The sequence below is a fragment of the Planococcus citri genome, chromosome 2 (assembly GCF_950023065.1).
Source record: "Planococcus citri chromosome 2, ihPlaCitr1.1, whole genome shotgun sequence".
Taxonomy (NCBI): domain Eukaryota; kingdom Metazoa; phylum Arthropoda; class Insecta; order Hemiptera; family Pseudococcidae; genus Planococcus; species Planococcus citri.
Window position 1 is genome coordinate 42,430,249 of NC_088678.1, and position 17,739 is coordinate 42,447,987.

General features: G+C 36.2%; 1 protein-coding gene across 6 annotated transcripts in view; it reads left to right on the top strand.

The window, feature by feature from the left end:
• The first annotated feature begins 535 nt into the window (after nucleotides 1-535).
• The window catches only part of Msp300 (Muscle-specific protein 300 kDa), a 113,215-nt gene continuing 96,011 nt past the window's right edge, over nucleotides 536-17,739 (top strand). For 4 of the 6 annotated variants that reach the window (XM_065350296.1, XM_065350297.1, XM_065350299.1 and 1 more), the window contains exons 1-3: nucleotides 536-649; nucleotides 1,662-1,892; nucleotides 2,295-7,838. In XM_065350296.1, coding sequence (XP_065206368.1) covers nucleotides 1,754-1,892; nucleotides 2,295-7,838 — 5,683 coding nt within the window. In that variant the 5' untranslated portion in view covers nucleotides 536-649; nucleotides 1,662-1,753. The remainder of the gene's footprint in view (nucleotides 650-1,661; nucleotides 1,893-2,294; nucleotides 7,839-17,739) is intronic. The other 2 variants (XM_065350301.1, XM_065350300.1) reach the window with 2 other exon arrangements.

Genomic DNA, 17,739 nt, shown 5'->3' on the forward strand with positions numbered 1-17,739 from the left:
CCACGGCCACTATAAAGGAAGCTTTAAGTATTTCGGTGTTGTAGAAAGGGTAATCCTCTTTTGTAGCTTTATTAGGTCAGTAAATCAAGGAGTACGATTCATAATGTAAGCTAAAGATCGATAAAAGTGATTATAGAACTGTAAAATGATTTTTGATCATTAATTTTACATTTTATCCAGTGATGATGTTGAAGAAAAAAATGAGTTGATAAACAATATAAATTCACATCGTATATACTTGGGTAATATTTCCGAGTAAAAATACGACATTGTTCATCAGAAAGAAAACACTTCATAGTTCATATTATTTACAAAATTCTCTCTTTGCATATTGTCAAAGTAAATATAACAAACTCCTAGAACATCAATTACAAAATAACAATAATATCGTGATTCTTGTACTGCATTCTCAATACATACTCAATACAGATACGTTATCTTAGCCAAGAACAAACTGGTTTGAAAACCAATACCGTATATTTTGGTCAACGAAGTACAGCGGAATACAACCGGCTGTAGTATGTTATTGGTGTTCGAAGTTACCGTACACTTTTTTTCGTGTGAATCGTTAAAACTTTTACGTTGTAAATTGTGAATTTTTTGTGCATTATTTTGAACAATTTTTTTTTGTTGAGTGTGTTACCAAACTGTAAGAGCGATTCATTTTTTGTTAATTTCGAGTATCATTTTTTTTTATTCAATGACGATTTCTAAAAATTTTCATCATTATTAGCAAGTTTAGATCTGCATGTGCATGAAAATTTTTGCATAAGCTCAAGTTCTTTTCTCAAATTTCTCGTAAAATTGTTTTTATTTTTGCTCATATGAAATTAAAATTTGTTACTGGGTATCGTTTCTTAATTTATTCCCAAAAATCGTACTCCATTGATGGTATAATTATTTTGAAATATAAGGTACTAAGCGTACATGATTCTTGTTGAAAATTGCAATGTTCCATTTTGCTTAGGTATTTCTAATTCTACCTCTGTTTTATCGATGCGATTTCTGCATACATGAACTATGAAGTAGTCAAGTTCTCGCTTGAATTACATAATGCTAAATTTATTTTTTTACTATTCGAAAATTTACCAATTTCATTGGAACTACATACGTAGATGATGCATAATTGCAAATTAATAGGTAAAAGCAATAATTCAGCCAAAAATAAATCTATTATTGCTCTGATAATAATTTTTTAAAGCTCTATTTAATTTGTTATTGTGTTAATTGCCCTTTTATTCTTGAAATAATCCTTAATTACTTTTTTTGTAAAAAGAATTGTGGGCGAAAATCCATAAAACATAGATACCTATTTGTAAATTTATCAAATTTTCATTAAAAAAATGATTTTAGTGGGTATTATACGTATGTTTAGCTTTGATTAGATAACGTTTTCAGAAGGCAAGGAAATAATTAGAAAAATTTTGAGAATTTATCATCAAATATGTAGTATAAATTGGTATGTTCTATAGTGCTGAAGTTCATAAATTTTACAAAGTAAAAAAAGTTAGAGCTGTCATAAATTAAACATTTTTTTTGTTCTAAAATTTCATAGCAATTTTTTCTCAGCTCAAAAAAATTAAAATAGTCGTCATTGTAGGCTAATTAGAACCGCCCACGACTGAATTTCGTGTAATAAAATTGCAAATTGTTATTTCTAGATGAATCGCTTAATAAATTCGTTCGGTCATGATCGTGTTTAAAGTGCGAAAAATGGTTACAAAATGAATAGGTTTAATTCGTTCCGAAAATAATGGACCAGTCACCATCAACGTCGTCGAAACTGAAGAAATTCTTCGGATTTTCAAGTTCCGACAAGGGCGAAAGCTCTTCCACTTCATCGGATAAAAAATCCAAGTCGTCGGAAAGCAGCTCCTCTAATTCTAAAAATGGTAAGTGTTTTACAATGTGATTTATCTTATCTGTAGTGCGATGTGTAATGAACTTTGGTATTTTATCTTTCTTTTCGTGTTATTAATTTTCATTTCAATGGTACGATGTAAAACAGTGACAGAAAATCGTCGTTTATCAAAATCAATATTGAAGCACTAAATTTATCAATGCACATACTGTATGTACATAGCATTGTACATAGCCCTATGTATGTCTGCAATTTTTTCGAATCATAGATATCAATCATCGTCGTTTGAAAAATTACCTTAAATTACGATCAGTTCGAAGAACTCGTAAAAATTCAAGGCTATGACTGAAAAATTTGAAAATTCAGTGCATCTATGAAAAATTATTCTGACTCCCTGCGGGTTCTTCATTATTATAATTTTTTATGTTCACAGTTACCGGCAAAGGCAAATTGAAGAAAGACGCGTCCGGAGAATGTTACGAAAAAGTAGTCAGCGAAAGTGAGATCGTCGATAGCACCGGCAAAAAGAAAGGTAAAATTATACACGTCGATCGAGTAATCGTTCATAAGAAGAAGAAGACTAAAAAATCGAATTCGGAAAAACCTAACTCGAAACCGGCTACCAACGAATCTCCCAGCATCGCAAAACCAGATCTCATACCCGAAGATGACAAACGTGAAGAAAAGGTTCAAGAACCTGTCTACGTCGATACCGCAAAGGCTGATATCGATGTTGCTCATAAACCAGCGCGTGTTGTTGATACTACAAAGGCTGACGTCAATGCTGCCCCTAAACCAGCGTACGTTGATAATACAAAGGCTGATGTGGACGTAGCTCCTAAACCTGTGTACTCCGGTACTTCAAAGGCTGCAGTCGATGCTACTCCTATTCCAGCTACGTGCACAAAACCTCTCGATAATGTTACCCCTAACAGTGATTCCTCCGGCTTGACTACATCTCCCGATTATATCGCAGCTTTTGATGAACTTGTCAATGCTGACGATGGTGAAAAAATCAATGTCTCAGGCACTTTCGATTCATTCTACGAAAGTTTGAAACCAGAAATGAACGACGATATTAAAAGCAGAGTACCGTTTAACGAAGAAAGCTGGAAAAAATTGGATAACGAAAATGAAGCCGTTAAGTACGTGGTGAGAAATAACGACGGTGACGAATTGACAGTCGACAGCGTCGAAAGCGTGCCGCCAGGATACCAGATATTTAAAACAATCCTTACGAAATCTAGCGAACATAAATTAATCGGTACTTCCAAGCTGAACGTCCCCAAAGATTTGGGTGATCCGGAAAATTGGCTCGAGTTCGAAAACGAAAATGAGTCGTTCAAATACGTAGTCAAAGATAAAGACGGCAAAGAAATGATTTACGATAATAAAGAAAGTATTCCTGTCGGATATGAGGTAATAAATGTGATAAAAGTTCGCTCAAAACAACGCCAAGTAGTCGGTAATTCGAAACGCGAAGTGACTGCCGAATTTAGCGGACCCGATAAATGGCAAGAATTTGAAAATCAACACGAAATGGTCAGATACGTAATTCGAGATCCCAGCGGTAAAGAATCAACGGTCGATAATGTCGATAACTTAGCTCCTGGTTACGAAATTGTGAAAACAGTCAAATATAAGACCAACGAGAAGAAAATTATCGGTATTACCAAACTAGAAACCAAACGTGAAGTTCAGCACCCTTCCAATTGGCAAGAAACCGAAAATGAAAGCGAAATTGTACAATATATTTGTAAAGATCCGGAAGGTAACGAAGTAACGTTTGGAAACTTAGATGAAATCCCCTCGAATTACCAGTTATTCAAGACAATCAAGTTCAAAACAAATCAGCGTCAGATAATCGGCTCATCGTTAAGAACTACTTCTCGTAATGTAAACCAAACTATCAAGTATGTCATCACCAAAGATGGTAAAAAAGTTTTGGCGGATGATTCTCAAAATAACTCTGAAACCTTTGAATTACAACCCGATATCACCGAATACCTTGTGAAAGATTCGACTGGCAAAGAATTCAAAGTAGATAATATCGACAATTTACCCCCTGGATACGAAGTATTGAAAACCTTTAAATACGTCTCGAGTGGGTCTGCTCAGTTTCCAAGTGATGCGGATACAACCACCGACGATAGCTCTGAGGTGACAAAATATGTTGTCAAAGACGCCAGCGGCCAAGAAATCACCTTAGATTCCATCGAAAATCTACCACCAGAGTATACGTTACTTAAAACCCTGAAATATAGAACAACCACTCGTCGAATCACCTCCAATGAATCGCACATAGATCAATATATTGTCTCCGGTGAAAATCAAGCTCACAGTAGAAATGAAATAATCAAATACATCTTCGTCGACAAAGCTGGTAAAGAAATAACCTTAGATAACCTCGATGACATTCCACCTGGATACGAATTATTGAAAACGTTCAAATACGTTACTAGTGATTTCGTTCAATTTCCGAGTGATGCTGATTCAACTTCCGACAATAGCTCTGAGGTGATTAAATATGTCGTCAAAGACGCTAGCGGTCAAGAAATCACTTTAGATTCTATCGAAAATCTACCTTCGGAGTATACTTTGATTAAAACGCTGAAATATAGAACAACCAGTCGTCAAATCATCCCTGGCGAATCGCAAATTGATAAATATATTATTACCGGTGAAAATCAAGCTCACGATAAAAATGAAGTTGTCAAGTACATCTTCAGAGACGAAACTGGTAAAGAAATTACCCTCGATAGCCTGAACAACGTCCCACCTGGATACAAATTATTCAAAACGCTCAAATACGTTTCGGGTGATTTTGCTCAGTTTCCGAGTGATGTCGATTCGAGTACCGACGATACCTCAGAGGTGATCAAATATGTTGTCAAAGACGCTAACGGTGAAGAAATCACCTTAGATTCTATCGAAAATTTACCACCGGAGTATACTTTGATCAAAACATTGAAGTATAGAACAACCACTCGTCGAATTGTTTCTAACGAATCGCAAAGTCATAAATATATCGTTAGCGGTGATGAAAATCAAGCATACGATAAAAATGAGATAATCAAATACATCTTTAAAGACGAAACCGGCAAAGAAATAACTCTCGATAATGTTGATAACATCCCACCTGGATTCGAATTACTGAAAACGTATAAATTCGTCACAAACGTGCCTACCGTTAAAGGAGCGTTAAACGTTAATGACCCTGAAAATTGGAAAGAATTAGAGAGCCAATCTGAAGTCATAAAATATCTCATTAAGGATCCAACGGGTAAAGAAACCTATTGGAATAATGCTGATAATCTGCCTCCGGGCCACGAACTCGTCAAAGCTCTGAAATTCAGAAAAGCGAAATTATCAGAAATTACGTCTCCACACCTCGAAGGATTCGAGGATCGCGTCGAAGAGCCCAAAGATGTTATCAAGTTCATCTGCAAAGATGAAAGTGGCCGAGAAGTGACCCTCGACGATACTGATAATATTCCAGTTGGATTTGAAGTTATTAAAAGCTACAAACTTGTCGCCAAAAAACCAACTGTAATGGGATCCTTGAATTTAAACGATTCTTTGAATTTCAAAGAACTCGAAAGTCAACCCGAAGTTATAAAATACGTAGCTAAAGATCCTACCGGCAAGGATGCACTTTTTGATAAAATCGAAGAAATCCCAACCAACTTCGAATTTGTAAAAGCACTAAAATTCCGTTTCAGCGAACCGGTTTTATCTGATGAAAAAATCGTGATCGGTGATAATTCGGAACATATTGATGCAGAGCCAAAACACATCATAAAATTCATCTGTCGAGATGAAAATGGTCAAGAAGTTACGTTAGATGACGTTGATAATTTACCAGCTGGCTACGAAGTATTGAAAAGTTTCAAGTTCATCATCACCGAACCGACGTTGACTACTTCGCCGCCAATTCACGATCCCGAAATTTGGAAAGAATTGGAAAATCAAGGCGAAATCACCAAATACGTAATCAGAAATGCCGAAGGCGAAGAAAAATTCTGCGATACTTTGGAAAACATTCCCTCGGGATATGAATTTGTAAAAGCTCTCAAATTCCGACTTAATAAACCTGATATCGAACAGACAGCTCCCGCCGTCGATGTTGAACCCAAAAGCGTCATGAAATACATCTGTCGTGACGAAAATGGTTGTGAAGTCACTCTGGAAGATATCGATAACCTACCAGCCGGATACGAGATTATTAAAAGCTTCAAATTCGTCGTAACTAAACCCACGTTGACTGATTCAACTCATATCAATGATCCTGAAATGTGGAAACAGTTGGAAAGTGTCGGCGAAGTGGTCAAATACGTAGTCAGAGATCCCAGCGGCCATGAAACCCTGGTGGATTCCATCGATGATCTTCCAACCGGATATGTTCTCGTAAAAGCTTTGAAATACCGAATGGAGACGCCTCCTAAGCCACTGACCGACGACGAAAACGACGTATTCGATCATACAGAAACCAAAAAATACGTGATCAGGAATAAAATCGGAAAGCAGCTGATTGTCGACCGTCTGGACGACATTCCAGACGATTACGAACTAATTCAATGTCTTGATTTTGGTAAACGCCCTCCGACTTCACCCGATGCATCTGAAAATAACGCCAGAGAAGTGATCAAGTACGTGATCAAAGCCCCGAACGGCGAAACAACTACAATCGATAGCTTGGAAGACGTTCCAGCAGATCACGAAATCGTCAAAAGCGTAAGATTCATCGTATTTGGATCATCGCCAGTAACAGGACCTCAAAACTGGACTGAGTTAGAAGATCAAACGCAGGTATTCAAATACATCGTTCGAGACGATGATGGTAAAGAAATCACAATTGATAATCGCGACGATATTCCTGCCGGTTTCAAGCTAGTCAGAGCCTTGAAATTTACCAACGTTGGCCCATCAAGTCAATACGAACACGTTGAAAATCCGATACGCGAAATCGATCTCGTTAAATACGTATTCAAAGGTCCATCAGGGGATGAAATCACTTTGGAGGCCGATACCGAACCACCGGCCGGATATAAGCTCATCAAGACATTGAAAATAAAGAGAACCTTTTCATCGACTGACGAACCAGATGGGTCGTTTAATACCCAAATTAAATTACCGGGTGGTTCGTCGAAGTATATTTTTAAAAATCATCTCGGCGATGAAATCGTTCTCGACGATGTCGACAATGTGCCATCCGATTACAAGTTAATCAGCAGACTAAACGCTGGTCCGAATGACGGAAATACGACACCCACATCGCCGTCTAAAGAAATCATCAAAGATGTGTATCGTTACATTGTAAAAAGTCCTAAAGGAGAAGAACAAATCATCGACAACGTTGACGAACTACCATCCGGATTCACCTTGGTTAAAACCTTGAAAGTACGACCAGATGGCAGGGTCATCGAACAACCACCTGCATCGGCTCTGAAAGTTGATGAAAGTCACGTAAAGAAACTCGTGCAAAATGTTTTCGAGCCGAATAAATCGACGCAATCTTCATCCTCGCCGAGTAAATCTAACACCATATCGTCAAATTCATCAAACGAATTACCTTTAGATCCTGCTTCGAGTAAAATGAAAAAGTCTGTTTCAACCGGTAGCTTCCGATCTCAAAGCAGCGACACAGACGGGTCAATACCCGAAAAGGTCGTCGCGAAGGCTCCGTCTGAGGAAACCATACAACGAATCGAGAAATACATGGTCGACGCTGACTACGTTCCTTCGTCTAAATCGTTACCATTGCCGAACAGCTCTCAAAGGACTGATAAGGATCTACCGTCTATGGATTCGTTATCAGAACGATCAATATCGACAGATTCGTTCCAGGCCAGCTCCGATGACGCGTCTTGGTATTCGGATTACAAAAAAAATCAAAGTTCTTCCAACGCATCCTTTGGATTCGAACACAAACCAAGGAGCAAGGCTGAATATGACAGTCATATCGCCCAAGTTAAAGGTTCGTTAATTTCAATTACATATTCGGTGACGGTATTAAGCATGTATTTATTATTATTGTAGGTTAAGTGGTGTTGTAAATTGCTGCACTTTGAGATGAACGCGTCGCGGTCGAATTTATTCGAGTGAGAAATTATTCGGTCAGTAGAAGTACATGTAGCGAGTAGTTGTATTTACATCTTAACTACCTATTTAATTGAAACAATCGATAACTTAACCCATTTGTTAGGCTTTAAAGTCAGGTATACTCGTGTCGAGTTTGTATGAAAGAAGAAATCGTGCCTATAATTTTTCAAATTTGTCTCGCTGTAGTCGACAAATTATCAATGGTTCAATTCGTATATGCCAATGCATTTCCTCCGCTTAAATGAGTGATTTATGTGTTTCTGTCCAGTCTGGTTTATAATTATTATTTATAAAAATGACCGCTACGCTGGCAAAATTAGAAACCATGTCTTAGGTTTTTTACGCGAAAACGCCCGAATGAGTAACTCGCTCGTAAATCATACTCGTGCGAATTCGCGTGCGTGTTATCCTATCCTATATCTTTACCCCCACGAGACTATTAGCACCAGTTTTCCAAAACGACGCGACGACCGGGTCCGGCTAAAAATCTTTGCGGATCTGAAATTGTGTACTTACACGTTGAATAATTTTTTGTCTTGATTAAATTTTTCATCTTGAAAATCTGATCTATAATGAAAACCGTGACCTAATCTTTATTCAGAAATTACGTCATGAAGCAGGTCGATTCGTCTGCCATTGACCACCGGTGGCGAGTAATTCGCTTTAATGCATACAGTTAAGTAATGAATAAGTACCGCTTCTCCGCTTCTTTGATGAACTGTCACGGTTGATATATTGCCAAATAACGCCCACCATTCTTTCCCACCTTGTCCCGTACTCGTGTGTTAATTTTCTACGCGTAATTAGTATTATCCTTGTATTTAGTTTGTATCGAACGAGTTGCATTCTTCGAGGAAGCCTTTGAAATTTCATTTCATTTTTACGTGTAGGTATGATTTTTTAGCGGCTTTTTTGTTACCTTGGTTTTATCGATAAGGGTACGAGTCACCCCCGTATACTTATTAGAATAGAGGGTATTCTTATAGTGTTCATGATTTGTAAACATGTCGTGCATGCTCACGTATCAGAATTTAGTTTAGTAGGTAACATGAGACATCTATCAACACGTGTAAGATATATGTTTTCTACAATGTAATCTCTACTTAATCACCTAATGATTTCCATTTTGGTACGATAAGGTTGCTTGGTTTTGAATTACTATTTAATTGAAGTGGAAAGTTTGAAGTGCATAATGTATTAATTTTTTTCCATGGTTGATTTGAATTTTAAAGAAATTCGAAGAAAAAATAAAATACCTCCCTAAGTTTGTATTGATGTCAAGATGAAAAATATTTTTTGATATTGTCAGAAGTCTCGTCTTTCAAGTCAACTTCCACAAACCATTTGCTCTGATCAAGCTAAAACTTGACGTATTGAAAAAACATGTCAGTCACTTTTCAAAAGCAAAATTTGAGCTTTCAGAGTTAATTTTTCAATACCTATACTTGAAACATTTTTGAAAATTGCGAAAATATTTTTATTAATCGGTGTAATTGTTTACCAAATATGTGAGGGCGCATACGAAAAGGGACCATACGATCAAAAAAAAAAGTTCCCTGAAATTGTTGTAGGAAGTCTTTAAAAGTCCTACAACAATTTCAGGGAACTTTTTTTTTTGGTCATTTGGACCCTTTTCGTATGCGCCCTCACATGTATAATGAAAGTATTGAGATCAAAATTTTGAATATTCTGAAGATCTCAGCAAAAGTACATACGGTTTTCTTCAACTTACTGGAAATGCTCCAGAAAACGTTTATTATCAATTTTGGTTTTCCTGCAGGATCTAGATCTGTTCAAAGATAATTTACAAGGAATCTATTTTGTTTAATGGGGGGGGCAGAGGAATTAGTTTGTGGTAATTTATTGTAGATATTCTGTAATTTTCTTTTTTTTAAATACTCGTATGTAATTTTCAACTCGCGAAGAAGAATACTTTTGTACCCTAAAGAAATCTCATATCGAGCTTATGACAAGATTGAATTTTCAGCTAGTTCACAGCAGCAATTTTTTGTGAGCAATTTCAATATACGTATGCTGTAGAAAAATCAATTTTTTCTGGGAGTATCAGATCGGCTTGAAAGTGTTCTCAATCGATTTTTAGATTTTTATTTGAACTGTTTCCACAAGATCTTAAAACTTCACCAAAAATCGAAAAATGAGTAAACTTCGACAGCTCAAAATTTGGTTTTTGAAGAGTAGGTGACATGCTTTCTTAGTGAGCCAAATTTCAACGCGATCAGAGTTGAAAGGGTTGGGAATATTAGGTAACTTATTCGCAAACAGATTCAATACTTTAAATTTAAAAGCGAATCAGGGATTTAGATTTTTAAGAAGTTTTAAAGTTTATTGCTCATGCCCAAAAGGTTCAGTCTGAACTTACATTGTGCATACTACATATTTGTGAGAGCATATTTTCTAGGTACCTATCGAAAAATTGAGGAGGAAGAAAAGGAAGTAGGTATAGATGAAATATTCGATTTTTTCCCTGCCTCATGGGATAGGAGGGGTTGAAAACTAATGAATTATTCCTGACAATTTTTATGCCATAATTAAACTTCGAGTGGATAAAAAACGAGTCTTCGAGAAGATTAAAAATTCCTTTAAACTACTCTTGAATTGAATATACAATTTAACATAATAAAGGCCTTGGCAAAAAAAATTTGTTCAAAAATTTAGAGGTATTGTCTTTTTAATAATTGCAACGAGGGAAATGAATTTGAAAAGTTTTTCTTACCCATACCTTTTACGTTTAATTAAGGTCTTCAAATAAATCATTTATTAGTACATATTTTTATTCCATACAAAATCATTTTTGTTCGTACGAAGGTCAACTCGTTAAAGAAATATGCTGAAAGATCGATTTCTTTTCTCAACGGGGGAGTTCCTGCGAATCCAAGTTGCCATAAAATACATTTTTTATGAATTTTGTTTCTTTTTATACTCGTAAGATCTGATGATTTTTTTTTTTCAAAAAGTACTTTTTGTTGGTTATTTTTATTAACAATAGTAGCATAGTAATAAAAATTGTCATAAATTTTACGTTTGATTTTTAAATAGCCGCATCCTTATTCTATTGGTTTTAAAAATTGAAGAAGACATGCGTTCCTACGGCTTTCCGTATCCAATATTAATTAAAATCTGGAATCGCTATTTTCGGTGTAAAAATTACGAAGTGCTCGACTCGTTAATATAGGTTTTGAAATAGTTATGTACCTATTTTATTTGGTGAATCGTTATAGAAAAAGGTGAGAGGAGAGATTGGAATGCCCTCCTTACTCTCTGATTGGTAAGATTTGGCGAAATTGTTTTCCGAACAAGTCTCCGTATTGTATGAAAGTTCACGTAGACGTCGATGTACATATGTGGGTGTTTGGGAGCATAGCAACACTCGAAATCAAAACTTGAAAGCACCAAAGACGGTCGAAGATTTTCTCTTGGCGTGCAGTGACAAGAACTAACGACCATGGCCTATCGTTCGTTCGTGTGTGCAAATTTTCAATATTTTTCTCAGCCAGGATGTTTAGTTGCTAGTCCATGAAGGTCTAAGAAAGTTCGTTTTAATATATGTGATTTGAATCACGTTCCCCTTGTTAAAGCTGATTGCGAGTAGGTAGGGGTACAGTTTGTTCATGTAGGATCCATCAGGAGCTAATAATCCAAATGTACGTTACTGCTATTCACGATTACGATATAGAGTGTAATAAATTCCTGTAGTATCATGCAGTTTATGCAATTACATATTCGAGTACTTGTGCGATAAACCCGGGTAAACGAATTTATCCATTGTACGCATCGTTCTATACCGGTCGAAATTATCGACAATGTTAAATTGATTATCATCGTGAAGATATTAAACGTTTTGGATTTTACAGAGGTACTTGTAAATACCAACAACGTTTGGTGGTACTAAAGAAGTCGCTACACGAATGTTAACACGATGCTGCATGATTAGACAATAGAATCATGCTTATAATTAACTCGTGTCTTCTCAATTGTTCTATACGTAATTGCCAAATAATTACGTTCTGTGGCTTATGTCTCCTACAAAGCGAATGCGTGGAGATTAATTGAAAAATTCTCCGCGTTAATAGATTTTCTGTGTTCTTCCAAGTTTACTAACCCTTAGCAGACTACTCGATAAATTTAGCGATTTCGTAGTATCGAAAAGATATAGGAAGAATTGAAGAGATTGAAAAAATTCATGGACAGGAGAATTATCAGAGATGTACAATTGTACATACATCGCGAATCGATACAATACTTTGTCATAGATGTGTTTTTCATTCATTTTTTCTCCAAAAAATTTGCATACTAGGGAAGGGAAGGGAAGGGAAGGGCAAACTCAAGGAGTTATGAAGGCTTGTCAGGACTATGTACTGGCAATCGGTGAACTGTTCATCCTCTCCCCCCCCTCCTTTCTAATGACGATTTTCTTCCAGTTAAAATTTTTTGAGGTCAATATTGGAGCAAAAGAAGGAGAATTGAAGGTTAAGAACTTCATATCGTTTAAATTTTTTGTAATTTCAACATGAATTTGAGAGCATTTGAAAGCTGCAAACCTTTCCACGGTGGACTAAATGTCAAAAAACATCAGGTTTCTAGTCGATAGGACGAAAGTGGTTTATACTAGATGGGCGAAATTGGTAGATTTGATGGACAGTGCAGAATCTGGTTCACCAGCAGATAATTTTAAACATATTCCGCTTCATTTGCAAAAAAAAAAAAAACAACTGACAAATTGGCCCAAAAAAAGGGGCGAAAACAGATCTGGATACAATTTTTAAGACTCGTTAAGCATAATGTTTTTCGTGAAAACAGTTTTCAATTTTTCGTTTTTTTTTTCATGATAAATTTTTTTAAAAATTAAAAGCAAGAAGTCGTGTAAGTTTTTGAGGCCTTTTTTTTACCAATTAACCCCCCCCCCCACACCCATTAAGGAGACAAAGAGGTGTATCTTGAGAATCTTTCAATATCACTTTTTTCTGTTGAATGTGTGGAGTGGAGAAAGTAAATGAACAAAAGGTAAACTCATGACATCGTTGTTTATGAATAGTTTTCAATTTACGAGTAAATTAATGTTTTCCGAACTGTGTGTGTGAGCAATTAAATTTCAAAGAGAAGATGAAAAAATAATTATGAAAAATTTTCCAAATTGTGAATCTCTGAGCCCAACATTTTTCATTAAAAATTTGTTTAAAATCCCAATTTGGTGCAAACAAAGCTGTAATAAAGTTCAGTTTAGTAGAAATCCAAAAAAAAGTTCGCAAATGTTGAGAAGGAATTTTGTTTCAGAATAGGAACGAAGCTCAAAAATCCGAAAGCAACCAACTCTCAAGCGCTTTTTTGAAGGGGGGGGGGGGGATCTAAAAAGTGATGTAAAAATGTGAAGCCCTGTGAAAAATCCAACCTTTTGATATAGTAAGTAGAGTCAAGTGTGTCGTCTTGTCTCGATCAGCAATGCACACTTCTGATAATTCGCTGACGAATAAAATATTACCTTCCTTCAATTTTTTTTTCATAAAGTAGGTAGGTACCTACTACACAAAGTTGCAGTTTCGTAGAAATGTTTCACCATTTCACGAGTTGAACATCAATCACCTGTCGTCGTCGCCATCGTCATCGCCATCGCATGGTTCAGCCTACGCGACTAATTTGCGCTCATGCAAAATTTACATAAAATAACCTATAAAACATACTCGGTGAGAATTTTCATTCAACCGCAATTGCAAAGTATTTCACCCGTACAATCTCGCGCAGCCAGACACGATATTCGATATAAATTATCAACATGATTATTAAGTGAATGAAGGTAGGGACAGGGACAGAGACAGGAGCAGATGCGGTGTCTCGCACTCATGAACTCGTTAAACACTTCATTAACCCAGGCGAATGCATTGATCGCCTTCAAAATACTATACTGCCAGTGAAGAAAATTTCGTTGAAAATTTTATTAGCGCTACATTAGCCGCGTAATTACGTTCCTCTTTTGTCGGTATGCGTACAAAATGAAGGTCGTATAACTGAATAGTTCTCACAGATGCGATAAATTTATTAAAAAATTTTTCTCGAGGATGCAACTAGTCTCCGCCGCCGGCGTTTAGTATAATTTTATAAATGTTGGCAGTGTTTTTGAACTTTTCCCCCTCCCACGACTTGTCGTCACAATTTTATTCTCGCCTGTCATGTGCTGTGAATTTTTTATTCGGTTGCGTGAAATGGAATTTTTTCACGCTAAAAAGTTTCTTTCGAAAGTTGTCGATAGAGTAATTTTGATTTTTAATTTCTTTTTCTTTCTTATCGTAACGTACAACACGACGATTAAATAAACTCGCCGCACAGCGTTTACTTGAAAGTAAACCATTGCCTGATAGAGCATTCCTAGAATTGATCACGATATGTTGGAAAAAGTTGTACTTTGTTTTTCTTTTTCATCGCTAATTGAAATTTTTAAACGGCGAAATTTAAAAACTTACCATTACCAATGTTTAAACGGGAATTCATATCATCGCACGAACTTAATTATTCGTTTCACGTTTAAATTACCTATACGTATACAAAATATCTACTTAAAGTTCTGATACGAGTGTTTTATTTTGGCCCACTGATTATTCAGGAAATTTTTCCCACTTTTGATATACCTAAGACCTATACTCGTGAAGTAGGAAATAGCATTTTTGGAAGACCCAATTTTTCCAAAAAACATAGTAAAATATCAAAAAATCAATTTTTTGCTCATGTTAAGAGTTGATTTCAAAATGCTATGGAAGGGAGAATACCCGAATGGAAGAATTTTCAGAGTTGTAGATGCACAATTGCACATTTCGGGATTCAGTTTTGGGGGAGGGAGATATTTTGGCTCAAAAAATTCATTTTTCCTTGCTCATGTCAAAAGTGATCCTCAGAAAGTGATGGAAGTTGGCTTGGAGTATGATATGCCTCAGTAATTGAATGGTGCTTTTCAAGAAGGTCCTATCGACCGATAGGACCTTTTTGAGGAGTTCATGAAATTTGAATCTCTGACGTTTTCTACATAAGATGGTGCAAACCGCAGCGCTCCATGTGGTGTTGTTCACAAACAGCAGCTATATGAAGTTGGCTAGGAAACGCAACTGGAAAATGCGCGCATTACCTTCTTCTCCGAAATGGTTGATCACAACTATACCAGAAGGCAGTCTTGAGTAGTAATTTTCAACGCAGAATTCAAATTTTGAGTCAATTTTGCCCCTCGACCCCAAGAGGGGGTGGTACCAAATGAAAATTTGGGGAAAATGTGGAAAAATCGAGTATAGTGTCGAAATCTTGATACTTTGGGTTAAAAACAACGATTTTTGAGTCAATTTACCTCGTAGCCCCCCAGGGGGGGTGGTATCAAATAAAAATGCGAAAAAATCGAGTATAGTGTCGAAATCTTGGTACATTTGGGCTGAAAACCCGATTTTCGAGCCAATTTTGTCCTTCGCACGCCAGGGAGGAAGGGGGTGGTACCAAATCGAAATTTGGGGAAAACAGTGAAAAAATCGAGTGCGCACTCACACATGCATGGCTAAAGTATGAGATGATACAGATTTTCGCAGGTTTCCGCAGGTAAATCGATCGCAGTTGTTTTACATACACTAAAATGCATAACTTTTCATATTCGTCGTTTAGGGGAATGCTGGCGGAAGAAACTTCTGCCCTACAGTATTAAAGATATTACATTAAAGTACTCAATTTTTTCACTTTTATCCTAAATTTTGATTAGGTACCACACCCCTCCCCCCGGAAGCCGAGGGACAAAATTGACTCGAAAATCGGGTTTTCAGCCCAAATGTACCAAGATTTCGACACTATACTCGATTTTTTCGCATTTTTATTTGGTACCACCCCCCCTGGGGGGCTACGAGGGAAATTGACTCAAAAATCGTTGTTTTTAACCCAAAGTATCAAGATTTCGACACTATACTCGATTTTTTCACATTTTCCCCAAATTTTCATTTGGTACCACCCCCTCCCCCCTGGGGGCTTACGAGGGAAATTGACTCAAAAATCGTGGTTTTTAACTCAAAGTATCAAGATTTTGACACTATACTCGATTTTTTCACATTTTCCCCAAATTTTCATTTGGTACCACCCCCCTGGGGGTCGAGGGGCAAAATTGACTCAAAATTTGAATTCTGCGTTGAAAATTACTTCTCAAGAGTGACTATTTCATGTTTTTGGTGGGTTTGAGAAGGAATAAAATCGATTTTTAGGTGAATAACCGCAAGAAGGTCCTGTCGTTTCAAGAAGGTCCTATCGAGGTCTCTTTTGTAAAGCGCTCCCATGGAAATGTTGGTGGTGGAAAAAAAATTACTACGCAGGAAATAAATAGTGGAAAGATGCTTCTATTCAACAAAAAAAAACCGGAGCTCGCTATATCATTTTAAACCAAAATGGCAAAACACTGAAATATAAAAATGCGTTTTTCTCAAAACCAGTTTTTTGTCGATAGGACCTTCTTGAAAAGCACCATTCAATTAGGAAAAAAATTCCTGGGGATATATTTTCGGATTTTGAATTTTTTTTTGAAAAATGTTCCTCTCTCCACCCTTGCTACCTTAGGAAAACAACATTATTCCCACGTTTGTCACTTACGTCAAAATGAGGCCCCTAAATTGAAAATTGATCAAAAATGTGTTTTCTAAAATGGAAACTAAACTCGACGTCATTTGATTTTTTTCATTATAAAATGTGCCATTTTTGGACAATTTTGCTGAATTTAAATCCCCCATGGACTCTCAATTTTTCGTTTGAAGAGCTGAATTTTTTTGAGAACTATCCTATGGGTTGCTATGATTTTTTAATAAAGTGAGTAAAATTGATGACTGAGTGACCGAGTGGTTTCTTTGTTGAGAAAAAAAAATAATCATATACAAGGATCGCAAAAAAAAAATCGGAAGATTTTGACCAAACTCTATTTTGTGTCAAAAGTCACTTGGAAAATGGGTCGTCAAAGATGGTAAATTTTCAAAAAAATTGCGGTTATTTCGCTCTAGTCCCTACATAACCTGTTTTGGGAAAAATGACTCAGTTCCAGAAGATTATTGTATTTGAAATTCTGCGTCGACCTCGGCCATTGCCATCAAAACCCAAGACCACTTTATGTTTTGGGTTCTACTGAGTGGTTCAAAATTTTAAAATCACTCATTTTTCGGTTAATTCGTTTTTTGAAAAGTTTTTCTTCTCACAACATTTCGCATTAATTAAACCAAAAAATCGAAAGATTTTGTTTCTGACACTGAGGATGTTCTGAAATACAGTGTTACCAATTTTTTGGTCATTATTGCCGGTTTCAAAGAATCGAGAAAAGTATGTAGCCAGAAACTTGACTATTTTTCAATTTTTTTGAAATTGGCTAAAATGAACAAAAAATTAGCTTTACTGTATTTCAAAATATTTCCCAACTTAAATACAATAACCACCTTATGAGAGTGGCAAGTGTGCGTCCTTAAAGATGTGCTGAGGAGACTCTCTTCTCCCTCCCCTTCCGTGTTTCTTTCACCTCTCTTTATTAAGATTTTGTTATTCATTTAAAATGAATGTATATTTCATTTTCTAAGAACATGAAATTAATGCTTCAAGTTTCCTAAATAAAATTGACTTCTCTCCCATCCCCCTAAATGTAAATCATTCAAGGATTCTTCATGATAATTTTTCTAATTTTTTTCATAAATAAAGCTAATAAATATGTATACGTATTTATAACCCTCGAAAACGATGTTTCGGAAAGTTGGTCATTGGGGCATTAGTTTATTGTT